The 26,504-nt window shown below is 43.4% G+C and overlaps 1 protein-coding gene across 1 annotated transcript; it reads left to right on the top strand.

Annotated features, from left to right (window-relative positions):
• The first annotated feature begins 6,123 nt into the window (after positions 1-6,123).
• dnaaf10 (dynein axonemal assembly factor 10) lies at positions 6,124-22,587 on the top strand. Its single transcript, XM_069931768.1, has 8 exons — positions 6,124-6,354; positions 7,697-7,797; positions 10,205-10,335; positions 12,363-12,464; positions 17,273-17,388; positions 18,580-18,714; positions 21,175-21,272; positions 21,431-22,587. The coding sequence occupies exons 1-8, from the start codon at positions 6,169-6,171 to the stop codon at positions 21,636-21,638; spliced, it is 1,077 nt and encodes a 358-aa protein (XP_069787869.1). The 5' UTR covers positions 6,124-6,168; the 3' UTR covers positions 21,639-22,587.
• The last annotated feature ends 3,917 nt before the right edge of the window (positions 22,588-26,504 follow it).

Raw genomic sequence — 26,504 nt, 5'->3', positions numbered from 1 at the left:
ACCTGGAAGGCAGGCAGAGAGTTGCCACTTGGGGCAGCACCCCTCACCTGGAGTCACCTGGAAGGCAGGCAGATAGTTGCCACTTGGTGCAACACCCCTCACCTGGAGTCACCTGGAAGGCAGGCAGAGAGTTGCCACTTGGTGCCGCACCCCTCACCTGGAGTCACCTGGAAGGCAGGCAGAGAGTTGCCACTTGGTGCACCACCCCTCACCTGGAGTCACCTGGAAGGCAGGCAGAGAGTTGCCACTTGGTGCAACACCCCTCACCTGGAGTCACCTGGAAGGCAGGCAGAGAGTTGCCACTTGGTGCCGCACCCCTCACCTGGAGTCGCCTAGAAGGCAGGCAGAGAGTTGCCACTTGGTGCAGCACCCCTCACCTGCAGTCACCTGGAAGGCAGGCAGAGAGTTGCCACTTGGTGCCGCACCCCTCACCTTGAAGGCAGGCAGAGAGATGCCACTTGGTGCCGCACCCCTCACGTGGAGTCACCTGGAAGGCAGGCAGAGAGATGCCACTTGGTGCCGCACCCCTCACCTGGAGTCACCTGGAAGGCAGGCAGAGAGTTGCCACTTGGTGCCGCACCCCTCACCTGGAAGGCAGGCAGAGAGTTGCCACTTGGTGCAACACCCCTCACCTGGAGTCACCTGGAAGGCAGGCAGAGAGATGCCACTTGGTGCAGCACCCCTCACCTGGAGTCACCTGGAAGGGAGGCAGAGAGTTGCCACTTGGTGCCGCACCCCTCACCTGGAAGGCAGGCAGAGAGATGCCACTTGGTGCCGCACCCCTCACCTGGAGTCACCTGGAAGGCAGGCAGAGAGATGCCACTTGGTGCCGCACCCCTCACCTGGAGTCACCTGGAAGGCAGGCAGAGAGTTGCCACTTGGTGCCGCACCCCTCACCTGGAGTCACCTGGAAGGCAGGCAGAGAGTTGCCACTTGGTGCCGCACCCCTCACCTGGAAGGCAGGCAGAGAGATGCCACTTGGTGCCGCACCCCTCACCTGGAGTCACCTGGAAGGCAGGCAGAGAGATGCCACTTGGTGCCGCACCCCTCACCTGGAGTCACCTGGAAGGCAGGCAGAGAGTTGCCACTTGGTGCAACAACCCTCACCTGGAGTCACCTGGAAGGCAGGCAGAGAGTTGCCACTTGGTGCCGCACATTTCACCTGGAGTCACCTGGAAGGCAGGCAGAGAGTTGCCACTTGGTGCAGCACCCCTCACCTGGAGTCACCTGGAAGGAGGGCAGAGAGTTGCCACCTGGTGCAGCACCCCTCACCTGGAGTCACCTGGAAGGCAGGCAGAGTGTTGCCACTTGGTGCCGCACCCCTCACCTGGAGTCACCTGGAAGGCAGGCAGAGAGTTGCCACTTGGTGCCGCACCCCTCACCTGGAGTCACCTGGAAGGCAGGCAGAGAGTTGCCACTTGGTGCCGCACCCCTCACCTGGAAGGCAGGCAGAGAGATGCCACTTGGTGCCGCACCCCTCACCTGGAAGGCAGGCAGAGAGATGCCACTTGGTGCCGCACCCCTCACCTGGAGTCACCTGGAAGGCAGGCAGAGAGATGCCACTTGGTGCCGCACCCCTCACCTGGAGTCACCTGGAAGGCAGGCAGAGAGTTGCCACTTGGTGCCGCACCCCTCACCTGGAGTCACCTGGAAGGCAGGCAGAGAGTTGCCACTTGGTGCCGCACCCCTCACCTGGAAGGCAGGCAGAGAGATGCCACTTGGTGCCGCACCCCTCACCTGGAGTCACCTGGAAGGCAGGCAGAGAGATGCCACTTGGAGCCGCACCCCTCACCTGGAGTCACCTGGAAGGCAGGCAGAGAGTTGCCACTTGGTGCAACAACCCTCACCTGGAGTCACCTGGAAGGGAGGCAGAGAGTTGCCACTTGGTGCAACACGCCTCACCTGGAGTCACCTGGAAGGCAGGCAGAGAGTTGCCACTTGGTGCAACACCCCTCACCTGGAGTCACCTGGAAGGCAGGCAGAGAGTTGCCACTTGGTGCAGTACCCCTCACCTGGAGTCACCTGGAAGGCAGGCAGAGAGTTGTTACCTGGTGCAGCACCCCTCACCTGGAGTCACCTGGAAGGCAGGCAGAGAGTTGCCACTTGGTGCCGCACCCCTCACCTGGAGTCACCTGGAAGGCAGGCAGAGAGTTGCCACTTGGTGCAACACCCCTCACCTGGAGTCACCTGGAAGGAAGGTAGAGAGTTGCCACTTGGTGCAGCACCCCTCACCTGGAGTCACCTGGAAGGAAGGCAGAGAGTTGCCACCTGGTGCAGCACCCCTCACCTGGAGTCACCTGGAAGGCAGGCAGAGAGTTGCCACTTGGTGCCGCACCCTTCACCTGGAGTCACCTGGAAGGCAGGCAGAGAGTTGGCACTTGGTGCAGCACCCCTCACCTGGAGTCACCTGGAAGGCAGGCAGAGAGTTGCCACTTGGTGCCGTAACCCTCACCTGGAGTCACCTGAAAGGAAGGCAGAGAGTTGCCACTTGGTGCAGTACCCCTCACCTGGAGTCACCTGGAAGGCAGGCAGAGAGTTGCCACTTGGTGCAGCACCCCTCACCTGGAGTCACCTGGAAGGCAGGCAGAGAGTTGCCACTTGGTGCAACACCCCTCACCGGGAGTCACCTGGAAGGCAGGCAGAGAGTTGCCACTTGGTGCCGCACCCCTCACCTGGAGTCACCTTGAAGGCAGGCAGAGAGTTGCCACTTGGTGCAGCACCCCTCACCTGGAGTCACCTGGAAGGCAGGCAGAGAGTTGCCACTTGGTGCAACACCCCTCACCTGGAGTCACCTGGAAGGCAGGCAGAGAGTTGCCACTTGGTGCCGCACCCCTCACCTGGAGTCGCCTAGAAGGCAGGCAGAGAGTTGCCACTTGGTGCAGCACCCCTCACCTGGAGTCACCTGGAAGGCAGGCAGAGAGTTGCCACTTGGTGCCGCACCCCTCACCTGGAAGGCAGGCAGAGAGATGCCACTTGGTGCCACACCCCTCACGTGGAGTCACCTGGAAGGCAGGCAGAGAGATGCCACTTGGTGCCGCACCCCTCACCTGGAGTCACCTGGAAGGCAGGCAGAGAGTTGCCACTTGGTGCCGCACCCCTCACCTGGAGTCACCTGGAAGGCAGGCAGAGAGTTGCCACTTGGTGCAACACCCCTCACCTGGAGTCACCTGGAAGGCAGGCAGAGAGATGCCACTTGGTGCAGCACCCCTCACCTGGAGTCACCTGGAAGGGAGGCAGAGAGTTGCCACTTGGTGCCGCACCCCTCACCTGGAAGGCAGGCAGAGAGATGCCACTTGGTGCCGCACCCCTCACCTGGAGTCACCTGGAAGGCAGGCAGAAAGATGCCACTTGGTGCCGCACCCCTCACCTGGAGTCACCTGGAAGGCAGGCAGAGAGTTGCCACTTGGTGCAACAACCCTCACCTGGAGTCACCTGGATGGCAGGCAGAGAGTTGCCACTTGGTGCCGCACCCTTCACCTGGAGTCACCTGGAAGGCAGGCAGAGAGTTGCCACTTGGTGCCGCACCCCTCACCTGGAGTCACCTGGAAGGCAGGCAGAGAGTTGCCACTTGGTGCACACCCCTCACCTGGAGTCACCTGGAAGGCAGGCAGAGAGTTGCCACTTGGTGCAGCACCTCTCACGTGGAGTCACTTGGAAGGCAGGCAGAGAGTTGCCACTTGGTGCAGCACCCCTCACCTGGAGTCACCTGGAAGGCAGGCAGAGAGTTGCCACTTGGTGCAACACCCCTCACCTGGAGTCACCTGGAAGGCAGCCAGAGAGTTGCCACTTGGTGCAACACCCCTCACCTGGAGTCACCTGGAAGGCAGGCAGAGAGTTGCCACTTGGTGCCGCACCCCTCACCTGGAGTCACCTGGAAGGCAGGCAGAGAGTTGCCACTTGGTGCAACACCCCTCACCTGGAGTCACTTGGAAGGCAGGCAGAGAGTTGTCCCTTGGTGCAGCACCCCTCACCTGGAGTCACCTGGAAGGCAGGCAGAGAGTTGCCACTTGGTGCAACACCCCTCACCTGGAGTCACCTGGAAGGCAGGCAGAGAGTTGCCACTTGGTGCAACTTCCCTCACCTGGAGTCACCTGGAAGGCAGGCAGAGAGTTGCCACTTGGTGCAGCACCCCTCACCTGGATTCACCTGGAAGGCAGGCAGAGAGTTGCCACCTGGTGCAACACCCCTCACCTGGAGTCACCTGGAAGGCAGGTTGAGAGTTGCCACTTGGTGCAGCACCCCTCACCTGGAGTCACCTGGAAGGCAGGCAGAAAGATGCCACTTGGTGCCGCACCCCTCACCTGGAGTCTCCTGGAAGGCAGGCAGAGAGTTGCCACTTGGTGCCGCACCCCTCACCTGGAGTCACCTGGAAGGCAGGCAGAGAGTTGCCACTTGGTGCACACCCCTCACCTGGAGTCACTTGGAAGGCAGGCAGAGAGTTGCCACTTGGTGCAGCACCCCTCACCTGGAGTCACTTGGAAGGCAGGCAGAGAGTTGCCACTTGGTGCAACACCCCTCACCTGGAGTCACCTGGAAGGCAGGCAGAGAGTTGCCACTTGGTGCAGCACCCCTCACCTGGAGTCACTTGGAAGGCAGGCAGAGAGTTGCCACTTGGTGCAACACCCCTCACCTGGAGTCACCTGGAAGGCAGGCAGAGAGTTGCCACTTGGTGCAGCACCCCTCACCTGGAGTCACTTGGAAGGCAGGCAGAGAGTTGCCACTTGGTGCAGCACCCCTCACCTGGAGTCACTTGGAAGGCAGGCAGAGAGTTGCCACTTGGTGCAACACCCCTCACCTGGAGTCACCTGGAAGGCAGGCAGAGAGTTGCCACTTGGTGCAGCACCCCTCACCTGGAGTCACTTGGAAGGCAGGCAGAGAGTTGCCACTTGGTGCAGCACCCCTCACCTGGAGTCACTTGGAAGGCAGGCAGAGAGTTGCCACTTGGTGCAGCACCTCTCACCTGGAGTCTCTTGGAAGGCAGGCAGAGAGTTGCCACTTGGTGCAGCACCCCTCACCTGGAGTCACCTGGAAGGCAGGCAGAGAGTTGCCACTTGGTGCAGCACCTCTCACCTGGAGTCACCTGGAAGGCAGGCAGAGAGTTGCCACTTGGTGCAACAACCCTCACCTGGAGTCACCTGGAAGGCAGGCAGAGAGTTGCCACTTGGTGCCGCACCCCTCACCTGGAGTCACCTGGAAGGCAGGCAGAGAGTTGTCACCTGGTGCAGCACCCCTCATCTGGAGTCACCTGGAAGGCAGGCAGAGAGTTGCCACTTGGTGCAACAACCCTCACCTGGAGTCACCTGGAAGGCAGGCAGAGAGTTGCCACTTGGTGCAGCACCCCTCACCTGGAGTCACCTGGAAGGCAGGCAGAGAGTTGCCACTTGGTGCAGCACCTCTCACCTGGAGTCACCTGGAAGGCAGGCAGAGAGTTGCCACTTGGTGCAACAACCCTCACCTGGAGTCACCTGGAAGGCAGGCAGAGAGTTGCCACTTGGTGCCGCACCCCTCACCTGGAGTCACCTGGAAGGCAGGCAGAGAGTTGCCACCTGGTGCAGCACCCCTCATCTGGAGTCACCTGGAAGGCAGGCAGAGAGTTGCCACATGGTGCAACAACCCTCACCTGGAGTCACCTGGAAGGCAGGCAGAGAGTTGCCACTTGGTGCCGCACCCCTCACCTGGAGTCACCTGGAAGGCAGGCAGAGAGTTGCCACCTGGTGCAGCACCCCTCATCTGGAGTCACCTGGAAGGCAGGCAGAGAGTTGCCACTTGGTGCAACAACCCTCACCTGGAGTCACCTGGAAGGCAGGCAGAGAGTTGCCACTTGGTGCCGCACCCCTCACCTGGAGTCGCCGGGAGTCCCCTCCAGGTACTGGCCAGCTCTGCATCTGCTCAGCTTCCGAGATCAGACATCCCCGGCGGATTCAGGCTATTAGGGGCACAGTATTCTCTCCCAAACCGTTCCTTTATTCTTGGTCTCCACGACTAACTGATACCTTGAAAATCTTCAGTGGAGAGTTTCGGTAACATCGACATCCTTCGGGCCGGAGTTGCTCCCCCTCTCCCGAATTTGGTTAACGGCAGGACGGGTCGTCGTTTGGGCCAGAAAGCCCCACGCCTGCGCAGTGGCTTGAGTCTCCTCCGGAACCCGCAGTCGGAGGAGCTGCAGCGATGAGTTCGGCGCCGGAGAAGCCGCAGATCATCGCCCATATTCAAAAATCGCTCAACTACACCCTGTTCGACTGCAAATGGATCCCGTGCAGCGCCAAATTCGTCTGCATGGGCAACTTGGCGAGGGGCTCTGGCGTGATGCAGATTTATGAAGTGTCTCACGGGGATCTGGTGCTGGTCAAGGAGGTGGGTGATCACCCGGCCAGGCCCAGGCTGGCGTTGTCATGGAGACGGGGGCTCCTTGGAGTTAACAAATTAAAGTTAGTGTCCGCCTCTTTTCCATGGTTCCCTGTTCATTCTTTAAACAGTAGCCAATGCTTTAAAGTAAAATTGGATCCCAGCTGTAGATGCTGTAGAATTACACCAATACCTTCATTATTTTGAATCAAAGCCTTGAAATTAGTTCAGGTTCAAGTTTGTTCACCTTATTCCCGGTGAGAAGCGCTGATTTCACGAACAGTCCATCAAGTCTGCTCTCAGGTGCATACACAGCAGTACAAAGAAGAAGAGCAGGAATTGCCTCTGACCTTCCCTGATGACTTTGTAAAGCTGGTACTTAGATTTCTTGTATTGGACCAGATCTCCAGATTTTCATGCCTCCATCCTGGTCCTCAACATATAATAAGAACATGTGAAATCGGATCAGAAGGATGCTTCACTATTTAATAAGTTTATGGATTTAGCTCCACTTACTTTCTTGATCCTCATTACCCTTAATGCAAACATTTATCTCTCTGTGCCTTAAATACATTCAATGGACTGGCCTCTACTGCTTCCTGACATAGAGAATTCCACAGATTCTTTAACGTTGAGTTGATTTCACACTTCATCTGAGGTTTCTGATTGGGGAATGCCTGTATTGTCTATTTCATCACACTTACTGATAAAGTTACTGATGGTGTATTTGTGAGGTAGGTCACTGAATTCATAAATATGGGCCAGTTCTCTGATTTGAAGTAGTTGATTTTTCACCACTGGGCTCTCCCTCCTCATCTTCTGCTTGTATGTAGGTCAAAGCAACACTTCCTGATGATGTGACTTGTAGGCTTGCCATGGAACAATAGACATACTTTGTGGTTGTTGGGACCTCTGGTGGAGCAGGAAAGGAGCTGATGGTAGGTTGAAGTTAAGGAGTAAGAGCCTGCGAAAGGAAGCAATTATTGCACCAAAAGGATGGGTGGTATAGAAAGCTAAAGACCAAGTGCTCATGAATGGGAGGAGTATAGATGGGTACAGTGGTTGACATGGAAATGATGGGGTGAAGAGCATGTTTCTGACTCAGTCAACTTCTGGTACCAAGAGGTCTTTGATTGAATTATTGAGGGTCTTCCTTTTCAGGAATTGTTCAGTTTTTTTTTTACAAATAAAGCAAATGTATCTTCTGCTTATCGTATTCTTCAATTTAAAAATATGCCAAATAATGGATTTTACTAATGCATGCACAGTTCTTCCTTTGATAGTTGTCGTTAATAAGTCACATTTTTAAAACTTCACTTTTGAGTTCTTTAATTGCGGAATTATTTTTCAGATTGAGAAATCAAAACCTATTAAATGTGGTACCTTTGGAGCTGCCTCTTTACAGCAGCGGTATCTGTCTACAGGGGACTTTGATGGAAACCTGAATATTTGGTAGGAATTCAAAGCCAACAGAAACCCATGTTCCAGTTTTAGAGATGAAGTGATAAATATTCCACTCTTATAGAAGTTACTGTCTTTCTGAAGATTGTTGAAGAAATATTGTAAAATGACATTTTAAAATGTGTTGTAGCAATTTACCAAGCAGTATTGTGGATTCTGAACTGCCTGATGAAGCAATTCAGGTAATCGGTGGAATTTTTTCAGTGCCATATGGTGAAGGACCTTGCTTTCATTGACATACAATATAGATGTTAACTGTCTTTTTTCAAAACTAAATTTGTTAAATTAATATTGATAAATTCAAATAATTAGAAAGTAAAAACAAAAAAAATCAAGAAATAATCAGCAGGTTGGGCACCATTTATGGAGAAAGAAATTAAGTTGACATTTGAGATTAATGACCATTGAACAGATTTGGATAAGCAAAAGTTTGTGGAAACTACGCAGGCAAGCCATTTACTTTGGAGTTGGAATGTAGTTAAAATTTTAAAATAGATTATTTGGTAAGGAAATTAAGAAGTACTTTTTTTTCTAAGCACAAAGGATGATGGAAAACTGAGATTCTTATCTAAAAGTAATTGAAAATTCTGAGTCCAAGGTCAATAAATGTTAATTTATTGAGATTATCAAGGATTAAAGGTGTGGAAATGGAAATTACATTTAATCTTTGATGTAATAATGAAATGAATAATGAATACATTGTAATTGAATGGTGGAAAAGGTTCGAGTTATTAAATGACGCACTCTACCAGGGATTTTGTTTTATCATTGGTGATACAATTTTAATAATAAAATAAACACTAGTAACTTGTAGGAGGACTAAAATTTTACTATTATATATGTTTTTGTGAGTGTCATCCTATGCTTCCATCAGTCTCAAATGGTGCTATCTGTGACACTTTTGTCTTACGACTACAATTTACTACAGTAAATTAATCTACTACCATGCTCATCAATATTTATGAAACAGACAATCATTTACACTGCAGAAGGTTTTACAAGTTTGGCTTATCAATTTTTCATCTCGGATCCTTTACCCCTTCTTCAGCAATCCCTTCAGACTTCTAACTCATCTCTTCCTTATCCCCCCTCCCAATGATCACTCTTGTTCAAGGTTTTGATCCAAAACATCTGCAGTTTATTTTGCCTCCACTGATGCTGCTCGACTGCTTGAGTTCCTCCAGCATATTGAAATTCTCTTGAATTTCCACTTTTACTTCTCTGGCTAAATACAATTCTTAAAGGGCTCAGGCCCAAAATGTTGGCAATATTATCTTTGCTCCCTATGGATGCTGAAAGGACCAGCTGAGTTCCTCTGGCATTTGTTTTTTTTTGAAACATCATGTCAATTTTTTTGAATTCTTCTGACTCTAATGACAAACAAATACCATATAGTTTGGCATATAAGATGACCCGAAGCCCCGAAAAAAAACCTGCCAAAAACAGGGATGGTCTTATAGGCCAGATACAAGAACGTGACCTTAAAATTCTACTCAAAATACCACTCGATTAGTTCCAAAACCCACTCAGACTCCTACAACAAATTTCTAAACTACTGCTACATTAGAAACATTTTTATTGTTTTTAAAAAAATACATCTAAAATCCCTCAAAATCATTATCATCTGAAGCAAAGAACTTGGTAAGCATATCTGGAGTCTCACTGTTTACACTGTCATCATCTCTACTGTGTTCTGGGTTTGACTTTTCCCACTTCAGTGCATATTCTCTGATTTTATTTCTTGTGAATATGTTTGTGTTCCCATTCTGAAATGTGATTTTTCCAACTCTGGCCCAATGATTCCTCTTCTCATCAAACATTGTTTCTTTGGTATTTTTCTTCAAACCATCTTCATTCTTTCTCCACTCTTGCCATCTTCTCAGTTATGCCAAATGTCCTTACAGATGGTCGATTCCTTCAATAACTTGTAACTTAAAACTTGCTTCATACTTCCTTCGTTTTGCTGGAGGCTCCGTGATAACACCCACCTTCTGGCCATGTCCAACAGCTCAGTCAACACGACACCAGCTCAGTCATCACGTATTTTTTGGGGATTTACCCTCGATATATGATAAAACCATGAAATTCAGGCTGAAATTGGGCACCCGTCTTCTTTGAAGATCGTCTTAAATGCTGATATATACAGTCATTAAACTAAAATGTAACTTCCCTCATTGTATTATAATGTAACTTTCCACATTGTATTAATAATGTAACTTTCCACATTGTATTATGGAATAGGCTTATAAATCTTGTGGTGTCTATCCAGAAACAAGATGCAAGGTTGTAAGGACTCTTTACCAAGTTACTTTTGCCACCGTATTTTTTTATTACTCTACTAAGTCTGCTCATTGGAAATTTTGTGTTTTCAATTAATTTACTGATTTTATTTATTCAGGAATCTAGAAGCTCCAGAATTGCCAATCTACTCGGTAAAAGCTCACAAGGAAATTATAAACAGTATTGACGGAGTAGGAGGTCTGGGAATTGGAGAAGGAGCCCCAGAAGTGGTTACTGGCAGTAGAGATGGTAAATTGGATTGAAATTATTCTTTACTTGCATTTCCTGATTTTTTTTTTTCCTCTCTCAACAGTCTGTTGCAGTCCTGCATTTGCTTTGGTACCAGATTGTGAAACATTTCTACAACTTTGCTTCTTGTCATGGAAAGTTGTGGCATGAAAATAAGCCATTTGCTGCTTTTTTTTCTATGGTAATCTTTTGAAAGAGCTATGCAAATAGTTTCAGCCACGACTTACTTTGTTGCCCTGAAAACCTTTCCAGTTTTTGTTTAACTCCTATTTGAAAGACCTTTCAGGCAGCACAATCCATGTTACAGTTATTCACTACACAAATTTATATCCATCCACCACCTCCCACCCTTCCCAGATTTGTTGGCAGTTATTTTAAAACCATGTTTTCTGGTTACTGATTGTCCTACCACTTGAAACCATTTCTCATTTATTTTATAATCTTTCATGATTTGACCACCTGAAATGAATTTTCACTTTTTATTAAATGGGCCTCTTCTTCTCTTCTTCTTTGGCTTGGCTTCGCAGACGAAGATTTATGGAGGGGGTAAAAGTCCACGTCAGCTGCAGGCTCGTTTGTGGCTGACAAGTCCGATGCGGGACAGGCAGACACGGTTGCAGCGGCTGCAGGGGAAAATTGGTTGGTTTGGGTTGGGTGTTGGGTTTTTCCTCCTTTGCCTTTTGTCAGTGAGGTGGGCTCTGCGGTCTTCTTCAAAGGAAGTTGCTGCCCGCCAAACTGTGAGGCGCCAAGATGCACGGTTTGAGGCGATATCAGCCCACTGGCGGTGGTCAATGTGGCAGGCACCAAGAGATTTCTTTAGGCAGTCCTTGTACCTTTTCTTTGGTGCACCTCTGTCACGGTGGCCAGTGGAGAGCTCACCATATAACACGATCTTGGGAAGGCGATGGTCCTCCATTCTGGAGACGTGACCCACCCAGCGCAGCTGGATCTTCAGCAGCGTGGACTCGATGCTGTTGACCTCTGCCATCTCGAGTACTTCGACGTTAGGGATGAAAGCGCTCCAATGGATGTTGAGGATGGAGCGGAGACAACGCTGGTGGAAGCGTTCTAGGAGCCGTAGGTGATGCCGGTAGAGGACCCATGATTCGTAGCTGAACAGGAGTGTGGGTATGACAACGGCTCTGTATACGCTTACCTTTGTGAGGTTTTTCAGTTGGTTGTTTTTCCAGACTCTTTTGTGTAGTCTTCCAAAGGCGCTATTTGCCTTGGCGAGTCTGTTGTCTATCTCATTGTCGATCCTTGCATCTGATGAAATGGTGCAGCCGAGATAGGTAAATTGGTTGACCGTTTTGAGTTTTGTATGCCCGGTGGAGATGTGGGGGGGCTGGTAGTCATGATGGGCCTCTAATCTGTGGCCTACTGACTGCAGTTTTTAAGCCTTGATAATCTAACCACAAAGCTATTTTTCCATATATTTATTTTCTATTTTGTGTAAATATTGTGGTAAACTTAGTGCTTTTTCACAAAACTAGAAGGCAGTGCAAGTGTTCATTAGTATGGACAAAGGCAATGCCAGTTTTTTAATTTATTGACATCCTGGATTGTTTTTTCTGCTGTTGCAATAGTAATAAAATGCTATAGCTTTCCCCTGATGTCTGTAGAGACTGATTGTAGTGCAATTCAAAAAAGAGCCGGAGAAACTCAGGATGCCACACTGCATCCATAGGAAGCAAAGGGTGACTAATGTTTTGGACCTGAGCCATTTCTGTATTGTAGGGCTGATTGATGATGAATTTCCCCTTAATCTCTTCGGAAAAGAGTATATATTTATTGTATGAAATTCAGGATGATCTTAGTGGTTGAATTCATTGTCAACCTTCCACGCTTGAGTAAAGTTTGCATATATTTGTAGGCAACAGGGTTGGATGGGTTAAAATTGCTCAGATCTACAGGTGAAATTTTCTATAATTGTGTGCTGCATTCTCACTGTAGACAATATGGCTTGTCTGTATGTTATTCGTACCTCTTGCAAATTAAATTACATTGTGTTTTTTTGCTATTGAAAGGAATGGTAAAAGTCTGGGACCCTAGACAAAAAGACACACCTGTAGCAAATATGCAGCCTGCGGATGGAGATAACCAACGGGATTGTTGGACTGTGGCATTTGGTATTGTTTCATTTATAACTTTATATTGAAATCATGCTTAAAAGCCAATATCTTTATTTGGGTAATGAGAGTGATTGAATTACCAAGAATATGCAATACTCTTGTAAAAAAAAATACTAAGACCCAATTTTGACATTGGTGGATGTCCTTTAGTAATGAATGTAAAAATATTTGCGTCTTTTAACATTCATTGATTTTAAAAGCAGCAGTTGTTTGTATCTGTTATATCTACTGAGTTTTGGAAAATTAAGAATCCCTTGATAAAGAAGGTGCCATTTGTTAGATCAGACAATTTTATTCCCTAAATGAAGTTTTTTTAAAAATCAAGTTAGCTAAATCTTTAAATCAATTTTGTATGCCATAAATATCCAAAAATGTTTCAAGATATTTTTCTTCAGAATTCCATTATTGGGCCAGTATCAGCCAATGCTTCAACTATATTTCCTCTTCCAGATCAAAAGCTTAAAAGCAGAAAGTACTTCTTGAGGTGCAGAGGTTGTTATGTCACCACTCTTTCCATTTTAATTCACTTAAAATAAATGGGTTAATGTTTTGGTCAAGGGATAAGACAAGAACATAAAGTCCATTCTGTAGTTTCATGGGTTTTTTTTCTAGTTCATGTCCTTAAGGAGAAAAAGAATTTAATCACAACAATTTTGCAGCCAGCAATAAAGTAATTATGCTTTGCTGCTGACATTTTTAAAAAAAGTTCTCGCCAAAAGTCCAGTGTTTTCTGTTGAGATTTTCTTCTCTTGTCTTGCAAGTTGCTTTGGGTGTCCATTCAGTATAGTCCCATAATCCATGAACTGTGATGCTATCGAGTTAGTTAAACAATTCAGCCAAATTAGGGCACTTTGTTGTTCCGCGCTCAAATCATAAATTCAGGAGACCGCGCCTTCGCTATTGCAGCTCTCAAACTGTGGAACAACATTCTTCCCTCCATCAAATCAGCCCCTTCCTTTAACTCTTTTAAATCCAGAGTGAAGTCACAAGCATTTTGAGGTGATTGTTGATTGTTACCATGTTATATGTACATTTCTGAACCTTGAGTATCTGTTTTATACTGTACTTAAGTTGTAATTTTTGATCTGTTCAGCACTTTGGTCAATGTGAGTTGTTTTAAGTGTGCTATATAAATAAACTAAACTAAAATGTTAAATAATTTTTCCAAATAGTAATAAGTAAAATTTTTAGCCAATAAAGCACACATTGTAGGAAATAAAATAAGAATTGAATCATTGACTTGAGATTAAGGTAGCTGAAATGCATGTACATATATGTGTGTGTATATATATATATATATGTATATATATTCTCTCATAAAATTATTTATTTATATATTTATATAAATATTGGAATATTTTTATTACTTTAAAATTCATAAAATTTTGTTTCATCTCTCTCAAGATTAGGAATAAATAAACTTTGTTGTTTGAGATCAGACTTTGCATAGCAGTACAATAAAAACTTACTGGTGTAACAATGCTAGAATTTTAATAATACAGTAAAACCCCCTAGTATTTGATACCTATGGGGACAGGTAGATACCAGATAAGTATTTTCTGGTTGTTTGAGACTTACTCTTACAATAAATACACCTGCATTAAGAATAAACAATTTAAAAGACAAAAATACTAGACTGTACTCATACTGAACAAACTTCACTTGCATTAATTTTTATTTTGAATTACTGTAACAGGCCAATTAGACCCTACAAGTCTGTGCCGCCCCTTTTATACCCCATTAACCTACACCCTGGTATGTTTTTGAAGGGTGGGAGGAAACTGGAGCCCCCAGAAAATACCCACACAGACTCTGGGAGAACGTACAAACTCCTTACAGACAGCATGGGATTTGAACCCAGATCTGGTCCCAATTGCTGGCATCATAAAGGTGTTATACTAGCCACTACACCAACTGTGCCATCCAATATATAAACCTTAAAGCATTTTAGTTAATTTTCAGTCATATTCTTTGAAAACATTTAACCGTCGCTGCATCTACAGGTTCTTGCCCCTCCACGGAGCTGATCAAAGACGAACAATAACATTAAAGATAATTAACCCCCCACTTCACCCAAGTTTACAGATAAAGTCTCTGACTGGGGTGTCTTATCTTCTTTGGCTTGGCTTCGCGGACGAAGATTTATGGAGGGGGTAAAAAGTCCACGTCAGCTGCAGGCTCGTTTGTGGCTGACCAGTCCGATGCAGGACAGGCAGACACGATTGCAGCGGTTGCAAGGGAAAATTGGTTGGTTGGGGTTGGGTGTTGGGTTTTTCCTCCTTTGCCTTTTGTCAGTGAGGTGGGCTCTGCGGTCTTCTTCAAAGGAGGCTGCTGCCCGCCAAACTGTGAGGCGCCAAGATGCACGGTTTGAGGCGTTATCAGCCCACTGGCGGTGGTCAATGTGGCAGGCACCAAGAGATTTCTTTAGGCAGTCCTTGTACCTTTTCTTTGGTGCACCTCTGTCACGGTGGCCAGTGGAGAGCTCGCCATATAATACGATCTTGGGAAGGCGATGGTCCTCCATTCTGGAGACGTGACCCATCCAGCGCAGCTGGATCTTCAGCAGCGTGGACTCGATGCTGTCGACCTCTGCCATCTCGAGTACCTCGACGCTAGGGGTGTGAGCGCTCCAATGGATGTTGAGGATGGAGCGGAGACAACGCTGGTGGAAGCGTTCTAGGAGCCGTAGGTGGTGCCGGTAGAGGACCCATGATTCGGAGCCGAACAGGAGTGTGGGTATGACAACGGCTCTGTATACTCTTATCTTTGTGAGGTTTTTCAGTTGGTTGTTTTTCCAGACTCTTTTGTGTAGTCTTCCAAAGGCGCTATTTGCCTTGGCGAGTCTGTTGTCTATCTCATTGTCGATCCTTGCATCTGATGAAATGGTGCAGCCGAGATAGGTAAACTGGTTGACCGTTTTGAGTTTTGTGTGCCCGATGGAGATGTGGGGGGGCTGGTAGTCATGGTGGGGAGCTGGCTGATGGAGGACCTCAGTTTTCTTCAGGCTGACTTCCAGGCCAAACATTTTGGCAGTTTCCGCAAAGCAGGACGTCAAGCGCTGAAGAGCTGGCTCTGAATGGGCAACTAAAGCGGCATCATCTGTCTTATACTAAGCAGGGATAAGGAGACACTTTAAGAGAGTCACTTCAAAGGCAAGCAGCTCAACCAGCAGCATCCTGAGTGATGCCATTCTGTTTCACACAACTTTATTCAAGCACGATTAAAACATGACCAAGCCACTCTGCTGGAAGAATATTTCCTCCCATCTTTACCAAAGGTTTATGTGTTACTTCAGAGAACATTTTCTTTTACAATTTTAAACTTGTGTATGTTTTACCTATTCTTAGTTTTTAAAATTTAATTTCCTTTATTTTGCCAGTTACTGCCAATTGTTTGAATTCCACTCACCAAGGGTTTTGACTGTACTTCATATTGATGATGAGAACCTGAAATTCTCATTCGTTTGCTGATTCTGCTTTACATTGCAGAAATCTCCAAACCAGCACATTCTGAGGTGATCTAGGGAATTGCTGAATATATCTGCTAGACTTTTGCAGTAATTAATATATATGCAGAAATCATTAAACTGACATTAGTTTTATCTTGTAATGACAATGAATATAGATAGTTTCACTATCATTGCAACCACATAATCCAACACAATATATTTAATATGGTTTTGTTTTAGTACTTAGTATATTTTTGAAGAAAAAACATTTTTACTTGTTTTCGATCCTTCGGGGTCAATTCTGTGACCATAATCTTTCTGACGTATTCAAAAACAGCTGTTTTCATGTTATTTACAGTTTTCTCCCAGATCTGTTGATCAATCATATACTTCTGCATTGAAGAATTTATTTTAAAGCCATATACATACTTAAACTGGAAATCATTAATGTTGTGGATGCTAAAAGCCACAGTCATGATGGATCAAATATTCTCCAGTCCTGTTTAATTCTGCTTTCTGTGGAAAGAATTAAGAATTATGCAGCAGATGGCTGTGCTTGCAAGTTGTAGGCAAGCACAGAATTTTCAGGCACCTTTTTAAAAATAATACAATTTGGTTTTCTAAATTTGAAGAGCACCAGTGTCTCTAGGCACTTTATGCTAGCAAGTGTCTCCATTTATTAGATAGTTGGTGTGTAGATTTAGGAATTTAGATAAATTGTATATTTTCTTGCCCTCCTCACTATTGTATCTCCTCGCCCTGATACAACTTTGCCCTTCCTTCTCTGATCTCTTCCTTCCATACTTTGCTTTGCCCATCAGACCCCATAACTGTATCTTGCTCCCTTTTCCCACCCACCCTCACCACTCAATCCCCAATCTGAAGTGACAAGCAGCAGGCTGATCCTAAATGTCTGATAACAAATCAGAAGGGCACTTCAATTCACAGGCACTAGTTTTGTACATGTCAACGATATGTGCACATGTATGATTTTAGCAGAATGTGTGGGTTGCCAGTTTACCCACATTTTTGTACAAGAAGAGGGAGGACTCATTTGCTTAAGGATAATAATCTGGCTTGATGCCTACAACTTGCCAGCTGAGCTGAGAAGGGCAGGTTTCATAAGCCATGGAGCCTTCTGGATATTTTCTTTGCCAGGTGTAAACTGGCTCATCTAGAATCTATTTCTAGAAAAAAGGCTTGCATGAACATCCTGTTGGAATTTTCTCTTACTTGGTGAGCTGCAAGACCTGATTAAAATTTGCTGAACAAATAAATAATACCTCATTGGGAAAATGTTTGCTGGGTTAATATTTTTAAGAAATGCTCTCAAATTCCATTGTGCCTCCTTGGACAGGACATGCATATAATCAACAGGAGCGCTGTGTGTGTGCTGGATATGACAATGGAGATATCAAGCTATTTGACCTACGAACAATGTCACTCCGGTGGGAAAAAAACATCAGGAATGGGGTAAAGAACAAATGTCATTTTAAATCAGTGAAAACCCTAAAATTCTTCTTACGTAGTGTAAAATAATGTTTACATGGCATTATATATTGCTGAGCAGACTCTTGAATATTTAAGTAGAAGTGCAGTTAGGCATTTATATAGTTTAGATTAAAATATTTTTTTCTCTCATTCACTTTTATATCCCTATCTCTTTTTTTTCTTTCCCTGACCTCGTGTCAATTGCTTAGATTTTGGCAGGCGCCTTATTCCATGTGGTACTACAGAGAAATAAAGAAATGTTTTCTTCTCTTGCTGCACCCACAGAAACCTTCAGTAATCCATTAGCAAGATCTTGGGTACCCAGAGTGATATTTCAGGTTTATGCACTTTGTAAACTGTTAGCAAAGTATTCTAAAAGTCAGTAATGTCATGAAAGCTTATCCCTTTTCAGTGCTCTGGACACTCCATGTTTTCAAAGTAACTTTGGTTGGAACTTGTGGCTATGGGCTTGTGATTGTAAAAAATGCTGAAAAGCCAAGCAAAGCAATCAGCAACTGTGGAGAAAAGAGATAAAGTTTTGGGCATAAATGTCCTTTGAGCACTGTACACCCAACAAAGGCAATTTGATTCTTGAAAGAAAGATAGGGTTTAGTTGTTTTGCCTCTAATATCCAAACATTGTATTTTTATGGTTGGTGTGTTAATTAAAAAAAAAGGGAATCTTTTGCAAAAGAAAAATCTTGCGTTTTCCATTTTCCCACAACTAATGTGGGACAGCGGTTCAGCAGTTAGTGCTGCTGTGTTGTAGTCTAGCAACCCAGGTCCAATCCTGACCTCTGATGCTGACCCTGTGGAGTTTGCGATTATTCTTGAGGCTGACTGGATTTCCCTGTGTGCTGCAGATTCAGCAGACTTCTCAAATATGTCCTCTTGACAGGGTATTGGCTACTATAAACTACCCTTGTGTAGCATTAGAAAATCAGGATGGAGTTGATGAACAAATGAAAAAATATAGGTTACAGGGCTGAATGTGGGAAAATGGAATTGATGGTACAGCTCTGAGAGTTGGCATTGATTTAATGGGATGAGTGGCCTCCTCTGCCATAAGAAAATCAAAACATGGGTAGGGATGTAATTCTTCATTTGATATTAAAATGTACTTTTACTTAAGAGTTGAAAGGCTTTCAGAATGAGCATTTATTTGTTTTTGCAGGTTTGTTGTTTGGAGTTTGATAGGAAAGATATCACCATGAATAAGCTGGTGGCTACTTCCTTAGAGGGGAAATTTCATGTGTTTGACATGCGGACCCAACATCCTTCCAAGGGTTTTGCTTCAGTTAGTGAAAAGGTATTTAATCCACTGTTTTTGTGCTTTATGATATGGCATGTTAATTTGACTCATGAACTTGACTCTAGGGTTGGTTGCCATGGAACTGTATTATCAAACTGTTTAGGTAGCCTTTCTAGCAGGAGCCAAAGTGGAATATGCTCTCATTGAGGAATGTTATTTGTCTGAATAATATATCAGGTGTCTACTTATTATTATTTTTGAAAAGGATTATGTGTCCACTGTTCAGTTAATTCATGACTACCCAACAATACCCAATCTTAAGTAACAATATTAGGCAAGCTTCATTTAATGAAGGCATAAAGAATTCTCAAGTCTCTGATACAAGTACTGAAGAAAAAAATTGAAATATGCTGACTCAAATTGAACATGGAAAATCAAAAAATAGCATAGTGTTCCATTTTTGGATTTTTAATTACTTTAGAAAGGATTTGGGGGTTGTATTATTTTTAACTGCATTGTTTGAGAACAAATTGGCATATTTGGAAAGAAGGATCTAATCCTACAGGAATTGAGGATATAGAAGCATTAGAGGTGGCCCAAAGGAGAATTAGCAGGTTAATTTCTGGGAAAAGAAGATTGTCTGATTAAAAGAGGCTAAACAGTTTGGGTCTGTATTTCTTGAATTTTGCAAGAATGAGGGTGACCTTATTTAAACATATAAGGGTCCTACAGGGGCTTGACAGGGTTGGTATTAGGAGTAAACAAGGGGCTGGTCATTTAAAATTGAGCTATGTAACAATTTCTCTGAGAATTGTGAATCTCTGGAATGCTCTGCTCCCAACTGTGGTGGAGGCCAGATCATAAGATGCAAGTTAAAGAGAGATCTCTGGGGCTGGTAGGTTTGAATTATGAGGAGAGGATGGCTAGACTAGGAATTTTACTCCTTCAGCAATATGATTTTAGCAGAATGTGTGGGTTGCCAGTTTACCCACACTTTTGTACAAGTGGTTCAGGATAATAGTCTGGATTGATGTCCACAACTTGCCAGTGTTTCTGCTGAGCTGAGAAGGGCAGGAGAAAAGAAGTTGAAGGGATGAATCATATAGAGGTTTATAGAATTCTTAGGAGTATAGATAAGTCTGGCCTTTCCTCAGTGTATGAGAATCTAAAATTGGAGGGCTATTTAAGGTGGGGAGGGGGGAAGGAGGACCCGAGGGACACCTTCTTCACATAGGGTGGTGGGGACAATTGTAACATTCAAAAGACCTTCAGACATTTATGAAAAGTTGAGAGGGAAATGGGCTAAATACAGGCAACTGGGACTAGTTTAGTCAGGTTGGACAGGCTGTGAAAGGGTGATGGAAATATATTCAGATGAAAAGAAGTTTTGGAAGTCTTGAGGAAAAGGTAGGTGGAGAGCAGAATGGAACTAGTTGGATACCTTCAAAGCTCATGTGAAAAGATAATAAAAGCTACAGATATAGCTAAGATATTAAAATTGAGTTGACTGAGCACAAGTGGATTTCAGAGACTTTAACAAGTCCTGCTGCACTTAAATTGTCCAGCTCAGCTGGACATGAAAAAGTTGTGCACAAATTGGTTCCTCTGTTTCTTGCCATGTAACAGTGCCAATGTTTCAAAACTCTTTCTATGGCTTAATGGTGCTTTGATGCATTCTGAGATATGGAAAATAACTTTATATGTCTGTTTCTACTTTCAATAAAAATAATAACTTTTAGGAAAAAATGTTAATGCTGCTGGAGCTGCTACAATAGCAGTGACACAGAGCTTCTCCGCAGGGTTCTACCGCCCAGTACATCTACTGATGGCTCCTTACATATTTAAATGATCTGTTAAAGGAGCCAACGGTGTTTAATTTTAAAATCCTGTGACGGTGGCACCTCTGTTCACCAGCAGCCTTGAAGGGTTGCTAACTCCAGGGAAGCAGAGGACTGGTGCAAGGAATCAGAAAATGGGGACATCACCCATTATTTGAGAAGGAAAGGAGATGACCCTACAGGACAGTGACTATGAAGGTGAACCAATGAGGGACTTGGTGGCTAAAGAGCACAAAGGCAGTGGATGTTGGCGTCTTGAAGTGAGGAACCCATGCAGGCCGCAGCGACTTGTGGACAAAAGACTTAGACCAGACTGCTGGAGACTGGCCTGAGTCTTGCTGAGGAAGTACTAGATATCCGACCCAGGATGTGATAGGGTGGAGAGGCTCTTGAGGGACTTCGGGAGTGCTGAAGGCTTCATGATCGTATTGGGGCTTTGGATCTGGAGACCCGATTGCCGATAGTTTAGACTAAAATTTATGTGGCTGCAGAGGATATGGGAGCGCTACAGCAGACTAAATGCCATTTTGTGTAATATTATGTTTTATTACCTGACAATAGAAGAATCTTGAAAGTATGTGATCCAACTTTGCAGTTATTAAGTGAGACAGCTGTTGTTGCTCACTCTCTTTCTCTTTTTTATAAATATCATGTTTGTGTGTCTTCTCTTATTCCCAAGGCATATAAATCCACCATCTGGCAGGTCCGCCACTTGCCACAGAATAGAGATGTCTTCATGACAGCAGGAGGGGCGGGAAATCTGCATCTTTGGAAATAGTAAGTAATCTTTCATTTGTAAACATGGCAGCTGCCTTAATGTATGTGATATACCTGCTTTATGGTTGCTTTTGAAGATTGATGATTGGATGGGACTATAGTTATCGGAAGTACTGACTCTCCCAAACCTGTATTTCATGTTTTTTTGTATCTTCCAGTGAATATCCTGCCCAACGCTCAAAGAAGGATTCTGAGAACATGGATATGGGAGTTGCTGGCACAGTCACATTGCTTCAAAATGTCACTATCTCCACTCAACCCATATCAAGCCTTGATTGGAGTCCAGACAAACAAGGCCTGTGTGTATGTACTGCATTTGATCAAACTGTGAGAGTTTTAATTGCAACTAAGCTTAACCGAATTTAAGATTATATCAAGAAATTACACAAACTACTCTCCGTGCAACAGTAAAATGTGTAATTTGTGAAACAAAGAATTGTTTGGAGAATATGGCCCATTTAAAAAAAAAAGTTGTAAAATGGATGTTATTTATTCTATGTTCCCTTTGCAATATAATGGAACCAATTTCTATAGGAGTCCCTGCTGAAGTACATCATTCCTATGTCCTTGTGTTTTCTTTTGATGGCTCTCCCTCTAGTGATCTGAATGATGATTACTGAAATGAAATGGGTTTAACTGGCAGCCTTTATTCTGGTGTGTAATACACCATATGATCCTCTGTAGAATGGGGTTTGAGTTTGAAATATATTTGGTTTAAATTGTAGGAAAATAATATTTTATGTTTTTTAGGTTAATACTTTTTTTAAAAGTCAGGAAGCATGGCATGAGAGTGAATATTCTCAGAATTATTGTATTTCCATTTAAACAAAATCTGAAGGTTTATTATTTTTCTTGTGACATTATTTATAATTCTTAAACAATTTCACACTGTAGGACCATCCACCTTTGGAGACTCCATTAACATAGCATGTGATGATGCAATAGTAAAAGTCCCCATTCCTGCACAAATATGAAACTTCCTCCCAATCATAATAAATTTCCCCTATATTCTCCCCTTCCCTGAACTTGAAAACGTGGAAAGCTTCATTTTTTAAAAAAGATCTTTGATTTGTTTAGTAGTGAGGTTGATTTTAAAAAAAAATTTGCTTAATATTTGATAATCTGCCTTCTTTACATAGTATACAACCAGTTTCCCATTTTTTCTTCATTGTTATTGGTAACATCTTGGATAGATCTAAATTCTTTCACTGTTTTCAGTGAAGGAAGTAAATTATGAAAGCATATTATTGTCTCCCATTGGAAATGATTTATAAAAATATTTTGTCTACAATTGTAAATAATACACATCTTAAATTAGAAAAATAACATAAAGAATATATAATTTTAAGGTTTTATGTGCTAGAAAATTGTATTTGTACAGTTTGAAAAATATTTTCAAGAATATGTCATATTTGCATAAATAAACTACATGAATTAAAAACTCACTGGAATTGTCTGTTGGACTTTGGTAAAGTAGTACCTGCATTTCTTGGTGTGGTATTTGACATTGGTATTGTAACATTCATATTTTTCAGATATCCCAAGTTATTCCACAATGTTACTTTCAAAGTATAATCACCATTATATTCTGTAGATCCTGACATGGAATAGGCTAATGACTGTAAATGGGGGAAAAAAAATGACAGTTCATTTGTTTTAGTCATGTTTGATATTTGAAAAATGGTTTTAATTCCTTGGTCTATTTTGTCATTCAGATGGAGACACTAATGAGGTCTTTAAGAAAGAAATGAAATTCTGTCGGATTTTGGTACCGGGAGCTTAAGAGGCATTGCTAATTGCAAAATAAAAACTAGTTACATACACTCCCTACTTACTGCAAAACACATTGTTGAATGTAATAATCTCTGAGCACTGGATGCATTCTGATTCGTAACTATTAAAATCTCTGTAAATTTTCAGGTAGGTAACTAATTTGAAGAAATGGCATCAATGGAATGTTACCCATTCCTGTCATTTCTGTAATAATGGCATGGCTGGGATTTTAACTTTGAAAGTTCTTGATTTGACCAAATTGGCCATGGTAGCCAAATAACTATTTAAAAGCTATTAAATATTTAATATTTGCCCGTTTTAAACAAAACACATCAATGTGGAATATTAATACGTTTCTCTCAATACAGATCTAATTCTTTAACACGGTCAATTTGTTTAAGTTGAGCTCAATAGAAGGAACCATTCACTGTGTTCTTGACCTGCTGAACAGATCTGTTCAAATTTAACTTCAGTCTGGCCCAAGCTGTTTTTAAATTCTTCCGTCAACGATTGCTTAAGCTGCTCTATTAGCTCTGTGATGGTCTCTGTAGTTAAGCTTGCCAGCATTTCTTTTTTCCCTGCTTTAGCACTTGTAGACACTGTAAAACTATTCTTGGTGAGAGGGGCTGATAATGAAACATAAGGAACACTTTGGTTGAAAAAAAAGTTAAAAGTGGAGGAAAATGAAAAGTAAGCAGGAGCAAGTAACACACCCTGTTACTGCATCCCACAGCCAACCGGAAGTTTTCTCTTTTCTACTGGGTCTTTCCAGTATTTACTGTTAATATCACATTTTAAGGATGGTGCAGATTATAACTGCACTGTTATTACATATGTACAATTGCATTTTCTTTCTCCTTCATTGTATTTTCTAGAATGTTTGATGTAAAAATTCCATAAAGATCAATCTCCATGAATTTATAGTGAGTAATCATACATGAAAATAATTTAATTTTGTGTTTCATAATTATAGAAATAGAAGAAAGAGAGATGTGTAACAAGGGTGAACCATTCATGCAACAAAGAATCTGAGGGAAAGAAACAAGCCAGGAAGTGTAGAATACAAACCAACCAATCTGAAAGCTTATTCATCCACATGGCTCTAAAATAGTGGTTCTCAACCTTCTTCTTTCCACTCACATATCACTTTAAGTAATCCCAATGCCATCGGTGCTCTGTGATAAGTAAGGGATTGCATAAAGTGGTATGTGAGTGAAAAGAAAAAGGTTGAGTACCATTACTCTAGAAGTAGGTTGTATAATGGATAATGGTACTGAGAAGCAGCATGAACACTTGGCTACTGATAAATATCTCTTACCAAGTGTCAGGCATTTCACCCAAGTCAGCAGTGAGATAAAAATATTTTGAAAATCTGCAGATCTGGAAATTGGAAAGAAAACAAAAGACGCTGGAAAAACTCTGCACATTGGGCAGTATCTGTAGAAACAAACAGTTGGCATTTCAGGTTAAAGACTTTTAACCATGACTGAAAAGAGAAAACTTCCGGTTGGCTGTGGGATGAAGTAACAGTGTGTGTTACTTGCTCCTGCTTACTTTTCATTTTCCTCCACTTTTAACTTTTTTTTCAACCAAAGTGTTCCTTATGTTTCATTATCAGTCCCTCTCACCAAGAATAGTTTTACAGTGTCTACAAGACACTGCTAAAGCAGGGAAAAAAGAGCTAATAGAGCAGCTTAAGCAATCGTCGACGGAAGAATTTAAAAACAGCTTGGGCCAGATTGAAATTAAATTTGAACAGATCTGTTCAGCAGGTCAAGAACACAGTGAGTGGTTCCTTCTATTGAGCTCAACTTAAACAAATTGACCGTGTTAAAGAATTAGATCTGGAAAGCAGGAGCAGAAGGCAACATACATGTATTCTGGGATTGTCTGAGTCTACTGAAAGGGGGCAGCTTACAAAATATTTTTCTCAGAACTTGAGAGCAAGGTGGGAGAGATCTGTTTGCATCACGCCTGAGATTGATCGAGCTTCTTAGTATCCAAACCAACTATGGGTCAGAAACTGCAATCTGTCATTCCCAGATTACATCGCTACCAAACCAAGGATTTTTTGTTCCATGAAGCCCGATCAAGTGGGTAGCTTGAATATTGTGGGCAATGTCAGGATCGTGGAAGATTATTGCCCTGAAATAATGAATCAACATGCCAAGTACAGAGAAGTTATGTCAGAATTCTATCATCAGGATTTTAAACCTTCATTAATATACACTACTTGACTCCATTTTACATTTTCTAATGGACATAAAAAGTGGTTGAGTTCGGTGGATGAGGTTCAGAAGTATATTGATGGATCTTCCTTCTGCATCACGCCCTATGTGAAGTTATTTTATGACTGAGGCTGATAAATTACTGCTACTTTTAAGGTTTCTATCACTATACAAGATCCATTGGATGAAGGTAGTTTGGCTGTTTTTAATTTGTTGGTGTAGTGGGAGCCCCACGTGAACAACAGAATCGCGCGCATTACCAGAGCACATAGCCTCCAACGATGTCCCAGTCCTCCAGCTACAAGCCAGGCACCAGCAATTAGGAAAAATGTGCTTATTATGGCTGGAAAGTGACATCACTACCACATCCCAGAAGGCTCAGCGTGAAATGCGCAGAGGGAACTATAAAAGCTGTGGTTAAGCACAATAAAGGTACTGATTCCTGACTCTTGTCTCCAGTGTCATTTAATGCCACTTGTGTAAGGTAGTGCCGTCAGATAGGCCATTACACTTTAATAATATATGGAGTGATTAATCCATTTGGATTGCAGTTATGTAAGGGTTTCTCTTTGAATTCAATTCATTGAGTTATTTAATTTGCATGACGAGAATATTGAGAAGTACACTTTCATTTATATATATTTTATTTAGTAATAATTAGTAAAGGAAAACCAATGAATGCTACTTATTACAGTTTTTTTAAAATTACATGAAAAATGTAATTTTTTTTGTTATGCTTGATTGAATACTAAACATAATCTTGTAAGTGCAGAGAATATTTGCATTTGAAGCCTAGGAGCATGAGATAAAATGCTTTAGCAGGAAGCTATTTGGGTACATTTTATTTACGAGGAGCTTGTTGATTTTTTTAGCAGCTTTCTGGATGTGGAAAATAAGGGCGGGGGGGTGGGTAGGGGATTGTTTTTCTAATGTTGCATTGGTACTGGGAATTTTTATAAACATTGGGTTTCTACAGCTTCATTGTTTTGCTCTCATGTTCCTGCTGCAAGGCTGACGTATGGGACTTGAATAACATGTGTCTTAATCAATCCAAACTTTTTTAATAATGGCTAATTGATTCAGTTTTGTTAGTTGGAAAGTGTTCTCATGTGTCAGGCAGCTTAAAACTGCAGTAGAGTTTTTGTTTACAAGAAACACACATTCATGGATGTGATAACTCATGTTCTGGTGGAGAGGAGACTTTCTACTTTTCAAGCTAAAGGGGGGGGGT

The sequence above is a fragment of the Narcine bancroftii genome, chromosome 4, assembly GCF_036971445.1.
Source record: "Narcine bancroftii isolate sNarBan1 chromosome 4, sNarBan1.hap1, whole genome shotgun sequence".
Lineage (NCBI taxonomy): Eukaryota > Metazoa > Chordata > Chondrichthyes > Torpediniformes > Narcinidae > Narcine > Narcine bancroftii.
The sequence above is the reverse complement of the archived record's forward strand: the minus strand, read 5'-3'. Positions and strand labels throughout refer to the sequence as shown.

What these genes read in the sequence shown, in the direction of transcription:
- dnaaf10 (XM_069931768.1), top strand. Translation starts at nt 6,169, where the DNA reads ATGAGTTCGGCGCCGGAGAAGCCGCAGATCATCGCCCATATTCAAAAA. An exon ending in GATGGAAACCTGAATATTTG is followed by an intron (nt 7,798 to 10,204) that starts GTAGGAATTCAA and finishes TTATTTATTCAG; the next exon opens with GAATCTAGAAGCTCCAGAAT. An exon ending in TTGCTTCAGTTAGTGAAAAG is followed by an intron (nt 18,715 to 21,174) that starts GTATTTAATCCA and finishes CTTATTCCCAAG; the next exon opens with GCATATAAATCCACCATCTG.